The sequence below is a fragment of the Dermacentor variabilis genome, chromosome 1 (assembly GCF_050947875.1).
Source record: "Dermacentor variabilis isolate Ectoservices chromosome 1, ASM5094787v1, whole genome shotgun sequence".
Classification (NCBI taxonomy): Eukaryota; Metazoa; Arthropoda; class Arachnida; order Ixodida; family Ixodidae; genus Dermacentor; species Dermacentor variabilis.
The window spans coordinates 271,180,124-271,193,152 of record NC_134568.1 but is presented as its reverse complement, the minus strand read 5'-3'; the positions used below and the strand labels follow the sequence as shown (position 1 = coordinate 271,193,152).

Below are 13,029 nucleotides of genomic sequence, written 5' to 3'. Positions count from 1 at the left end.
TCGAAGAAAGATTTTCTAAAAGGCAGTATTTTAGAGCAAGCGGTCTCTAAAGTAGGCATTAATTCATCATAGGTTATTTAAAGATATTACAGTGGAACTACCGTTCCATTATTTCAGCAGCTACCGATTTAATATATTTTTGTTCACAACTTTCTCCCGACATTATTCTTTTGCAGAAAACTTGGCCTTCCAATGGCCAAGATTTTCATATAAAAAATTATCGTTTATTTCGATAGGACCGTCCATCGAGAGGCGGAGGACTTGCTTTCTTGATAACAACTAAAATATGCCACAAAGTAAACATTTCCTATGAGTATATTTCTAAAGAGTGTGAGATACTAGCAATAGATGTAACTATTCGTGGTTGTTCCCCATTTTCATTAGTTATTACATATTTTCCCACAGGCGTGCATGATACTCGCTTCCTCGATACCGTTGTCAAATCTTGTAGGAAAGAAATTGTGCTAGCCGGAGACTTTAATTCGCATCATGTGTCTTGGGGTTTCAAAACGGACTCATGTGGAAAGCGATTGTCGGACTGGGCAATTAGTCAAAATTTTTGTTGCTTAAACACGAATTCAGCTACCTTTATTCAGGGCCTTTCTAAATCAGCATTGGATCTTACATTTGCCAGTTGAGGAATTTCTGTAACTTCCTGGTCTACTGTCGACTCAGCCTCAAATAGTGACCATCTGCCTATTAGGTTTGATATTGTCTGTCATTTTATTCCCCTGGAGTCTCCGACGCGGACTTTTGTCAACTACCAGAAATTTCAGAGTGTCTTGAAAACAGTCCTCAACTCCCAGAAAACGGTACCCAATGACATCAAAGCCATGAGGCTTTGCGCTTTATGGAGATGTTCCTTTAAAAAGTCCCAATTTAATGTGAACATAAGCAAAAGTACTGCCTCTCCTTGGTGGAATTCGGATTGCACGCGGGATTATAGAAGACGAAAAGCCGCGTGGAAGAAATTACTTTACAATCAGTGTCCGAGTAACTGGAGTGATTATAAATTCGCAGCTGCTGCGTTCAAGAGAACAGTATCGAATGCCAAATGCGAATATGACGAAAAACATCATGACTTCCTCTCTAAGCCCAGCAACGAAAAAGCTCTGTTCAGATTCCTGCGATACAGAAAATTCATACCGACACCAGCGAATACTGAATCGATAATTCTTTCACCACGCGAGATATCTGCTTCATTAGAATTCATAGGAAAGGGCTTAGCGCAACTCTTAACATCACGTTTGCCGAATGTGCCACTAAGGCACCCATCGCCGATGACTTTGTGGAAGTCACAGTGTCAGAACTGTCTAATGTCCTTAGGTCTCTGCCTGCCTCAGCTCCAGGCCTGACGGCATTTCCAATGCCATGCTAAAATTATTGTTTGAAATGTCTCCTGATGACATTCTGAACACGGTAAATTATTCTCTACAAAATTCACGGATTCCACAAGAATGGAGGACAGCCAAAATTATCCGTTGCTTAAAAAACAAGGAGCCGGCTACAATCTTGACGACATTAGGCCTATCTCTCTTACGTCAAATATGGTAAAACTTATTGAAAGAATTTTATATGATCGTATGATGGATCATATATATCAAAATTCGTTACTGAGCCCATGCCAAATAGGTTTCCGGCCCGGTCTGTCCATTCGGTGTGCGCATGTAGATTTAGAAAGCCGCATCCAACTTGCTCAACATAGAAAAGAAGTTAGTGCTTTAGTGACTCTTGACATCGAAAAAGCTTATGACAGCGTTGAGTACTCTCTACTGCTAGACAGATTACAGTCCTACAATTTTCTTAGATATATAACGGCATGGATTTTTCAATTTCTAAGAAACAGAAAATTTCATTGTTTTCAAAACGGCTTTTCTTCAAGGCAGTTCGATCAGACAAGAGGGGTGCCCCAGGGGGCTGTTCTGTCTCCTGTGCTATTTAACCTATTGATGAGTTCAGTACCGCTGCACCAGGATGTGAATCTGTATGTCTATGCAGATGACATTGCATTTTTCGCGACTGCTAGAGGCATCAATTCTCTTCACCTGTCTTTGCAGACGTACCTCTGTACTCTACAGACGTGGCTTCACGATCTGCATCTATCACTAAACGTAAACAAAAGTGCAGTCCTTGTTTTTCCGCTTTCCGGGCCGTTACAGTTATCATTACTATATAAACAGAGAACCATTCCTCAGGTAGAGTCACTTAAATACTTGGGTATCATATATGACGGAAAACTTAACTGGCCTTCTCCCATAGAGAATATTGGAACGAGGGGGACACGAGCCGTAGGTTTACTACGTAGAATCAGTAACCGACGTTCTGGTATGCGAAGTGACACACTAATTATGATTTATCGTATGTACGTACGACCGATTCTAGAATTTGGCTGTGTTTTATTCTCTGGAAGTGCAAAATATAAATTAAGACCCCTTGTTCTGTTAGAAAGAGAAGCTCTTCGACTATGTTTAGGTCTGCCTAAATTCGTTGCTAATAATGTATCATACCAGGAAGCGCGCCTACCTACTCTTCACACGCGATTCCGCATGCTTACGGTTCAAACCTACTTAAGAGCTTATGAATCTTCGCTACGACGTGGACAATATGCATTTATTAGTGAACCAAATCCATTTTTTGAGTACACATGGTCACGGTTGCATACCCCGCAAGTTGTATGTGTGCAAGCACAATTAACGCCTTTAAATGTTAGCCTTAGAGAAATAATTCCGCTTCATAGGTCTACAGGATCGCTGAAAATTGAATTTGCAGACATTTTTCCTAACAATGCAAAATATCTGCCCACAACATATTTGAATGACCGTTTACAGGAATATTTGGCCCGTTTCAATATCAGTGTAATAGCGACTGATGCTTTCTTCGTGTGAAGAGAAGGCAGGCGTGGGTATCTACTCACCATCCCTCGATTGGTCTTCTTTACTTCGCCTACCAGATTACACATCAATTTTTCATGCCGAACTTCTGGCAATAGTTCTTGCCTTGAGGAAATTACCCGTTGATACTACAAGAGTTATTATCGTCACAGATTTTCTATCTGTATGCAGCGCACTCACTACGTCTACACAATCGACAACATTGAACACGTTTTATTCATTAGCTCCGCCTCATTTAAGTTTGGTTCATATGGTATGGGTCCCAGGCCACCGAGACATTCATATTAATGAAATAGCCGATTCCTGGGCCCGAGCTTCTTTAACAGGTCCTGTGCTATCTGTGCTGCCGGCAACGGCGCACGTCAGTGCAGCCGGATATAGACAATTTTCTTTGAGCGAAGACAAAAAAGCCCTGTCATTAACAAAATGTACAGATTTTTTTGCACCTAAATTATTCTTGGAACCGGAAATTCGAAGTTTCATTTACTAGGCTGCGTTGCCGTATTCCAACACTTGATTTTTACTTGCACAGGTGTGGTCTGGCGGTATCCCCTCTATGCTACCTCTGCAATGAACCGGAATCTATAGGACCATTTTTTATTATCCTGTCGACGATTTTCGGCTCATCGAAAACTATGTCTAGAAACCCCACTTCAAAATTTAGGATTGCCTTTAAACAGCACTGCTATTCACTCCCTTGGAGCAACAGTATTGAGATACAGCCACAGGAACCTTTGCCTAGCCATTTATAATTTTCTATGTGACACAAAAAGAATCCCTTGTTAGTAGTTCTTAGTTTCCACAATTTATTTACTTCGACTTCAGTCTAGGAAATTCGAAAAGTAAAAGCACAAATGCACAGTTTAAAAATCATTCTAGTATTATTATTCAAAAATTGCACTAGTTTAATTTATTCATGTATTGACAGTTTATTAATTTTCATCTTGGATTATATATATATATTTTACATTTTGTGTTAGTTATTTATTAACCAAATTCTTTTGTTTATTCAATCATATTACCACCCGATTCGTGGCCTATCCCCCTTAGTGGGTTTGTGCCATTGATTGAGGCTTCATCATCATCATCACCCGTTGTCATCGCGTGGCTCGTACCAGGTTCGTTCTCTGGCTGCGCCCTACCTGCTTGTGCTGCGTTTGTCGCTGCTGCTCTACGACCAGAATAAACCCCCTTTACAATTGGTGAAGCTGCTGGGTACAACAGAAATTCTGGAACTTCGCAATCGGACACTGCAGCCTGTCTTCATTATGCCGGAAGAAGGACCACCACAACCACAACCCGCTGCCCCGGTGACTACCGTGGTCAGCCCCGGCCAGTTGCGTCAACGCGACCCACCCATCTTCAGTGGTACTGAAGACCATGACGTAGAAGACTGGCTCGCTGACTACGACCGGCTGAACATCCACAACCACTGGGACGACACCAAAAAACTGAATTACGTGTGGTTTTATTTGAGCGGTGTCGCCAGCGTGTGGCACCGCAACCATGAACGTGATCTCACGACGTGGACAGCCTTCAAAACTAACGTGACGGAGGTGTTCGGGCGCCCCACCGTTCGCAAGCTTCGCGCCGTGCAACGTTTGCGTGGTCTTGCGCTACAGTGCGGGGAGACATTTACCAGTTATATAGATGTTGTCGACCTCTGCAACCGCGCTGACGTCACAATGGCTGATGCCGAGAAGATCCGCCATATCTTAAAAGGCATTGAAGACGATGCCTTCCAGATGCTCTGTTGGCGAAAAATCCGGCGACAGTCTCTGAACTCGTCAGTCTCCGTCAAAGCTTCGACGAGCTACACAAACAACGCATAGCCACCCGTCAATATCCTCCTCAGGCGACTTTAATGTCGAGCTTGGCTGTTGCCCCGGATAACACGTCGCTGCTGCTACAGATCAAGGAGTTCGTCCGTGAAGATGTGGCTCGTCAGCTTTCTCTGATTCCACTTACACACGGCCAGTCGAGTTCTCCGTTGGCGCCCGCTCTCCAATCTGTCATCAAGGAGCAGGTAGCCGACCACATTTCGCCTTCTCTCCAGCAGGCTCCGACTGCCACTTTCCTGACGTACGCCGAAGTCGCTACGAGGCCTGCACCACAGACCCACGGCCCCCTTCGCCCGCCTTTGCGCCGGCCCGTATCCCCTCCAGTCCGGCCACTGCATGGTGCAGTATGCACGACCTCAAGACCATTGGCGCACGGAAGACAGTCGTTCGATTTGTTTTTATTGTGGCCGCGCTGGACACGTGGCACGTGGCACGTAAAACTGTCGCCTCCTTACACCGAACGTCCCCAACAATGTGCGTCCATATGCGCCACGTTTTCAATAACGCCGCAACTATTCAGGCACCTTTGAATCTCTTCCTGCCATCGAGACCGCATTCTCCGCTCGACGTTTACTACTACTGCCGTTCGCCGTCCTCGAGTTCAAAACTGGCGCCTCTGTCATGTGCGTGTCAAATCCATCGGCCGAACCAATTACTTTACGCCACCGTGAAAGCCTTGGCAGAGCAGAGCCCCTGGCATCATCTTCAATATTTGACACGATGGACGACTCCACCTATCTTGCCGCTCTCGAGGCATCGCCTCCTCAGGCACTGGCGCGTAGCTATTGCTAGTGGCCTTACGACGCAGCGCGACGAACTTCTTCACTTGCTGAGCAACGAGAAGAGCCATGGATCGTCATTATATTCGAATTTTTATCAAATCCTCCGGCAGCTTCGGCACCTAGAGCGTTACGCCGACAGGCGCAGCATTTCACCATCCGCGACGGACTTTTATACCGCCGCAACTACCACAATGACGGCCGCACATGGCTCTTAGTAGTGTCCCGCCACCTTCGAGAAGATTTATGCTCCGCTTTTCACTCTGACCCGCAGTGTGGTCACGGCGGAGTGTCAAAAACCTGCACACGGCTTCGCCTATACGATATAATTGGCGAGTGATGTACAACTTCGTCCACAAATACGTACGCTCCTGCATTGCCTGCCAACGACGCAAATGTGTCCCGCATCTCTCCGCCGCACCTCTCCAGCCTGCCCAGCTCAGCCATTTGACCGTATTGGCATTGATATATACGGGCCTTTTCCATCTACTGGCGCTGGCAACCGATGGATAGTGTGAGCCGTAGATCATTTGACACGATATGCTGAAACCGCCGCCTTGCCGGCCGCATCATCAAAAGACGTCGCCTCGTTCATTCTAAACAACTTTGTTCTCCGCCACGGTGCACCTCGTGAACTGCTGAGTGATCGGGGTCGCGTATTCCTCTCGGACGTCCTGCAGTCACTCCTATCCGAATGCCAAATTATTCATCGCACTACTACTGCTTATCATCCACAGACCAATGGCTTAACAGAACGATTCAACAGAACTCTTGGTGACATGCTATCAATGTATGTTGCGTCTGACCACTCCAACTTGGATCTTGTATATCCATTCGTCACACACGCATGCAACTCTGCCTCTCAAGCCCCCACTACCGGATTCTCACCATTCTTTCTGCTTTACGGCCGCCATCCTTCCAGCACCATTGATACGGTTCTTCCGTACCGGCCGGCCCCTGTTGAATGCTCACCTGTTTCTACGGTCGCTCAGTACGCCGAGAAATGCCGACAACTGGCCCGTTCTTTGACGTCTGCTCAACAGTGCCGCCAAAAAGAGTGCCAAGACCTCAGCCCACCCCCTCACCCTTTCCCCATCGACTCACTCGTGTGGCTTTGGGTCCCGCCTGTTGCTGCTCCTGGCCTTTCGGCCAAACTCATCCCGAAGTAATACGGGCCCTACCGCATGGTTGCGCAACCATCACCAGTTAATTACGTGATCGAACCCGTGCACCATCTCCCGATCTGCGTCGTCGGGGGCGAGAGACTGAGCACATTGACCGGCTGAAGCCGTATTACGATCCGCTCACCGCTTCCCAGGTCGCCAGGATGGCTACTCTTCAATTTCGGGGGTGACTGTGACGAAGAATATCGGCAGCCCCGTTGCCATCGCGTGGCTCGTACCCAGTTCGCTCTCTGGCTGCGCCCTACCTGCTGGAGCTGCGTTTGACGCTGCTGCTCTACGAGCCGAATAAGCCCCCTTTACAAACCGGAAAAAAAAAGGTATGTTCGCCAAACGCTTTTTCATTATACGTCACTCTGCCGCGTGTGGATGGGCGGTCGGCGGCGCGCACTGAAATGTACACGGCGGTGCTTCGCTGTGAGCAATTTGGGCCAATTTTTTTGGTAATGAAAGGTGGTGATGGTAGTGATGATATATTGCCCTCTACTGCCACATTAATGCATGACACGTACTGGAAGTTTCCTACTATACGTGAAAGGAGCGCAAAGTAGTTTCTGTCCCTGCACATCCATGGTACTTTTCGCCTTGCGCTCGCCCTATTCTGTTGGCGCTGCTGTTGTGAAGCTATTAAAATGCCTGTATACTGTACAATGAAGTTAAAGCAGCTAGTTATTTTAATTCTTCTTCACCGTTTGTCCGCATACATAACTACCTTTCACTTCTTTTTCGATCATCTCTCAAATACAAGATAAGTCAAATTAGGTACGCCACTATGCGTGACAGCGCAGTGGCAGGATCGCCATGTTGCTTCGCACGTTTCTGTTTCTTTTTTTTGTGTGTTTTTCGCAGTAAGAGAAAAACGTTACATCTTAGAAAAATGACGTTTCTGTGTGATTGCGTGCACGAGAATGATGAGAATAATTTTGAATTATTTTAGGAGCCAACTTTATTACGTTGTTCTTTTTTTATTTGTGCAAATAATATGGCCGCTACCTTCCGGGGGTAGTTAACAGCAAATTAGGTACTTAATTTTGCAGTGTAGAAAATGACTGTGGGTAACTTCAAGATCCCAATGAAGGAGAAAATATGGGGGAGAGGCAACGCTGTGAAGCTTTGCATAAGCGCACAAGGTGCCACGAAGCCTAATAAATCTACGAATTCCGTCCCCTAGATGAAAACTCTGCATGACACGTAATTTTGTGACATTTTGTTTCATGTTAATTCCCATGCAAAAGAAAATGGTCCGCTGTAGTTTTACTCAGCTAGTAGCCAGGGGAACTCGTTTTTCTCTTAAAGCAAAGCGTGTTTTTCAACCAAAACGCGAATGCTTTTTTTTCCCTCAAAACTGTTTGAACCCCAATGAACCGGTATAATGATGCTCCGATCCGGTTCGAATCAATTATTATTTTAGCTCTGCAGCTGAAACTGAACCGAAAGGCGTGAACCCGAAATGAACCCTAAACTATTTCGGTTCGACATTCTGGTTGTAACAGAGCAGCGGGTACTTGATGGCGAAGTGATGATGTACGTATCTGAATACCTTCGACGTCTTTAAAGCCATTTAGGACTGAAAGGGCGTGAATGCCAACGAAGGAAACAGTGATGAAAATCCTGTAAACGAACCAATAATTCTGGTGGCACGGGAGGCGGTACTGGTTTTCGACGATTGCAGCTTTACCTTGCGTCACCCTTCAGCGGCGGTGCATATCCTGAACTTCAGCGCAGTAAGATAGGCGGAAGTTGCACATTCCATCAGTCAAATTGTGCGCAAAACAAATAACGATCTAAATTCTTTGCATTCATGTTAAAGTTTTCTCTTGTTGAACGTGCATAACTTGCTCAATTATGGGCGGTGCTATGCACGATCTTTGCATGGAAGTGACCTGTATAACGAAGGAATTTGGTGGTCCCGAGCACCTAGTTATAAAGACAACAAAGGCTTTCGATTGTAGTCCACGAGGCCGCCTCTAGTTTTCAATCGACATTAAAGACATCTACGAGTGCTTGCCCAGCTCGGTGGGAGCATGTACCTGGACCAGCTGCTGGGAACCATGGGGCTGAATTCACAAACTTTTTGTTCGCAAGTGCTCTTTGCCACTGGCCGGCCGCTTTCGATAAGATGGCCAGCATTGTGAATGGATAAAATTTTCTCTTGTGAACAATTCTACCGTATAGCTAACGTAACGCCCGACGATTAGCAAAATGTTGGGAAAGAGTTGACTGGCGATTTCTCTCTCTCACACACTCACACGCGAAATCCCTTTACACACGAGAGGCACCCCACCTATGCTTACCCTGCAGAGCATAGGGATCGTCGTCTACTCAGCCTAAGCACTGGTGCACGCGGAGCGGTACGATGCATGACGTCGACAGAGGCTAAACATATTAAGGGCATCACAAGTAAGCAGGCGGCCATTCAGCGCAAGGCAAAAAAGCGAAAATGAACTGATGAATTCTTGTCCACACTACATACAGCTATGGCGCAGGCCCAATATTTAATGTACCACATTCAGCAATTCGGAGTGCATCAGCAGCGGGCAAACATGCAATATTTGATGCGTTACCCCAAGAAAAGAGGGTTGCACACATCTTCAAGGATTTCGAAATAGTTTGTTTTTACGGCAAAGAGCAGTCTTTTATGAGTTGTCAGGACATCGGTGGCCGCGTAGCTTCACACTATTTTCTGACTTCAACCGCCTCACAATGAGAGACCACATGCGGCTAACAGATTGGAGTACAAATGTATGCTGCCTGTACTCCGTCACACCAAATCTGTGCGCCTCAGTGAAGCACGGATCAAGTCACCCAACAAGGAATTAGGACAATAAGCATTCGTCCACTGCCTACCATGAGCGACACCGGCTGGGACGGAAGGATTACGGATGGAATCGGGCACATAATGGGCATAGAGAGAAAGTTTGTGGACGAGGCCATTTTCTGGCTTTCAAGTGTTTCTCGTAACTAAATTCATACCTTTGTCATGCACTGCACGGATATTGTGAGGCGGGACAGTTACAGCGCTCTCCGACTGTTCTGCAGTTCCCGCTTGCTTCGTGCAGAAGTTCGACCACCAGTTTGTCAGAGCCCATCCGGCTAGCCGGATGTTGCTTAATGTAGTACGCTTAATGGTGGAGCGGAGTTTATGGGTGGGTGTTTGCCGAATGTTCAGCAGTAGGCAGTAACGGGCAAAATGGTTCTTCACCGTTGCAGATTTCAGTCATGATGGAGGAAATGCCAGCGTTTGGGAATGCCAGAGGGAAGCTATTGGAGTTTTAGGAAGAGTAGGAAAAAGTTTGGGGATGCTATTAATCCTTCAAATCAGCATTCCCCCCACTTTGTGAAATCTGCACAGGAACGACTGCAGGCTTTAAAACGAAAATCCTCATACTGGCATGCCTTGTGCACTACCTGCAACAGAAAGCCCAACCTGATGTGCACCAGTGCAGATAGTAATAACCTTGCCTTCGTTTTGGTACTAAGTGTAATCTGGGGGGTGGTCTCTCCTTCAGATGAGGATAAATAGGATAACCTCGTCTAGCGGGTTGTTGCGGTTTCCATTTTTTGTCCTAACTGCAATTTTACATATATCACAACCTAGGCACGACAGAATGTCCGTGCTGAACAGCTACAATGGCCAATGTGTCAATTGGTTCTATAGTTTTTGCTATTAGCACATGGTGCTCTACAAGAACTGGAAGCACAGTTGTTGCATATACAACATAAAATAGCAGCTTTCCCAATGAAAAAAAAAAAAATGTACAGCAGAGGCAGCATGGTGTTTTCCAGTGGTGGTGTAGCCAAGGGCTTGCTGATAAAACAGCCTGGGATCCATATTTGGATGCAGTGGATATACTCCTACATGGCCACTGAGCTTCACACCAAAGCTAGGGTCCCTGGTTATTTATGCTGTCACAGCCTATGAGACACCAGAACCCAGTATCAATACAGCAAATGCTGCTTGTGCCTGTCAAGTTCGGTATGCAGTTACATATGACACAAAGGGCTAATTATGGTTCCACTTCAGCATCGATGAGGTGAAACCACAGTTGCAACCCCACTGCATACAAAAACCAAGTACACAATTAAAATTATCAAAAATAGCCAAGACAATCCCTTTGTGCATAGAATTGAGTCCAAATTTATCTGTGTGCTGATATCAAATTCTTGCAGATGCCACTGCAGTGAGAAACAAGCCAGTAGAAAAGGAAATTGGTTAAAACTACATATGTCGTCATTGTGTCCGATGCAGTTAATTTATTGTTGATAGCATCCAATAAATGCCCCCTGCAGCTACTCTTCTTACCAAGTCTGAAAAATAAGCTTTACTCTTATAACTGACTGAATGTCCTTTTTGTTCATTTCCAAATTCTATAACTTGGTCACTTTACCATCCTGCATAAAATGCACATCTATTAGTGTTTGCACTAGAAATATACTACACCGACAGTGAACACAATACACTGGCATGCATAATTTTATTAGAACTCTACTTCCAACTAGTAAAATAGCACTTAGCACTCAAAACAGAGTTTCATTGTAATAAGTTGAATGGTATACAATCCATCAAATGGACTCCAAGACATAACTTGTCCAGGGCACAGATCAATTGGCTTCTGACAGAGCTTCTGTGAATTCGCACACAACTGCACCCAAAAACGCTACACAAGCTTCAGTTCATGACTCATCCAGGGCAGAGAGAGTGACTTGTATGTGACATGGTCTTAAAAATGCTGTTTTCCATGCAAATTTGCCTACAACTGCATCAAATATTGAACGAGTCCAGTACAGGTCACCCCAGGGTACAGATCAATGCTTGCGTATGACAGGGGCTTCACAGTCCTCAAATGTAAATTTTCACACAACTCTGTGGAAAACAATGGCATGCAGCAACAGCAAAAATTTCATAACTAGCTGTATGTATACGCCCAGCCATGTTGCATGCAATTTGTTGAAAATACCAATGCACACCCCAGTAACAATCTGACGCCATTGCATGTATGGAGATGGTGTGCCAAAAAATGCACTGCATGTGCTGAAAAGTGATGCATATTTACAAAACAATTACACTGATGTTAAATCACATTTGTCACACTACTGTGTCACACAGCTGGTGCTTTATGATAATGAGAAGAAAAGTCAACAAATAATGATTATGATAATTTCTGTGATGAATGACCATTGTGTACATAAGAAACAAAAGAACCCACAAGACTTTTCAAAACAGAGATGCCAGGTACACTTTCGAGCCAAAACCACACAGAGACTGACTTAGACCATGAGGCGGGGCGCCAAAACATGAACATATCACGCTTTGAAAGCCTTGGGGAACCAGCACACCTTTCTCCATTACCACGTAATGAAAAAAGATTCATAAAGAAGCCTCTCATTCACTGAAAATGCACAGACGAAAGTAGTGATGCACTCTTTCTAGATGCAAAAAAAAAAAAGGAAGCACAAGTAGGTGCTGACCTATGGCAACTGTACAACAGATATATGCTCATACAATGACCATTCACATTCAAAGCTGTTCATGTGAGACACAAACTCAGTATTTATCATACAGATGACTGAAAGCTCCTGACACCATTCATGGTAGAGTCAACAATGTTTCATAGACAGCTGGCAGCACAAGGCAGATAGGAGTGCAGATGGAAAGAAACAATGGTTCACTGATGCTATGTCCACGGAACGACCAAACAAGAGCACAGGAGGAGAAAACACAGGATCGTAAAACAACCAAACAAAAACAACAAAAATACAAATAAAGATATGAGGGTCAAGTGTCCATGGAACAACCAAACAAAAACACATGAGAAAAAAAGAGGGTCCAATGGAAACCCTGCTGGCAGGAGTGATGAGACATTGCAGGTGAAATATGGCAGAAACCCTATCTAAACAGCGTCACCATTTTCCTGCATCAATATATAGGTGGTGGTTGTGCCATCTTGAACTTTCTCTTCACTCGGTCCATTCACCCCTGGTGCAGCTGGCATCGCCAGTATTGTTTCGTCTTCTTCATCCTGGAAACATCAATAACAGAAGAAATGTGCAAAATAAGCTCGTGGCAAGTAATCTAAGACCTAATGAAAAATGTTGGCAAAAAAAGGTGTGAGCCCATACATTGAAACCAAAGCACTCCTCCATGTCTTTCTGCTTCTGTTCAAGCCGCCTGCGTGCCATCTCAGCCTCTCTCTGTGGTGCATCCAGTTCCCCCTTGCCCATGCCCAGCACCTCCTCACCTGCACACAAAACAAGGAAATGAAGCCTTCAATGGTAGCAGTAAAAAATCAACAAAATGCAGGAATTCAATGAAGTTTCTAATGTTTTAAGCTTCCGC

General features: G+C 45.1%; 1 protein-coding gene across 5 annotated transcripts in view; it reads right to left on the bottom strand.

Moving 5' to 3' along the window:
• Positions 1-11,150: 11,150 nt before the first annotated feature.
• CTCF overlaps positions 11,151-13,029 on the bottom strand; it is a 32,201-nt gene continuing 30,322 nt past the window's right edge. For all 5 annotated transcript variants that reach the window (XM_075675712.1, XM_075675744.1, XM_075675721.1 and 2 more), the window contains exons 10-11: positions 12,813-12,931; positions 11,151-12,712 (exon numbers count right to left, since the gene is read on the bottom strand). In XM_075675712.1, coding sequence (XP_075531827.1) covers positions 12,584-12,712; positions 12,813-12,931 — 248 coding nt within the window. In that variant the 3' untranslated portion in view covers positions 11,151-12,583. The remainder of the gene's footprint in view (positions 12,713-12,812; positions 12,932-13,029) is intronic.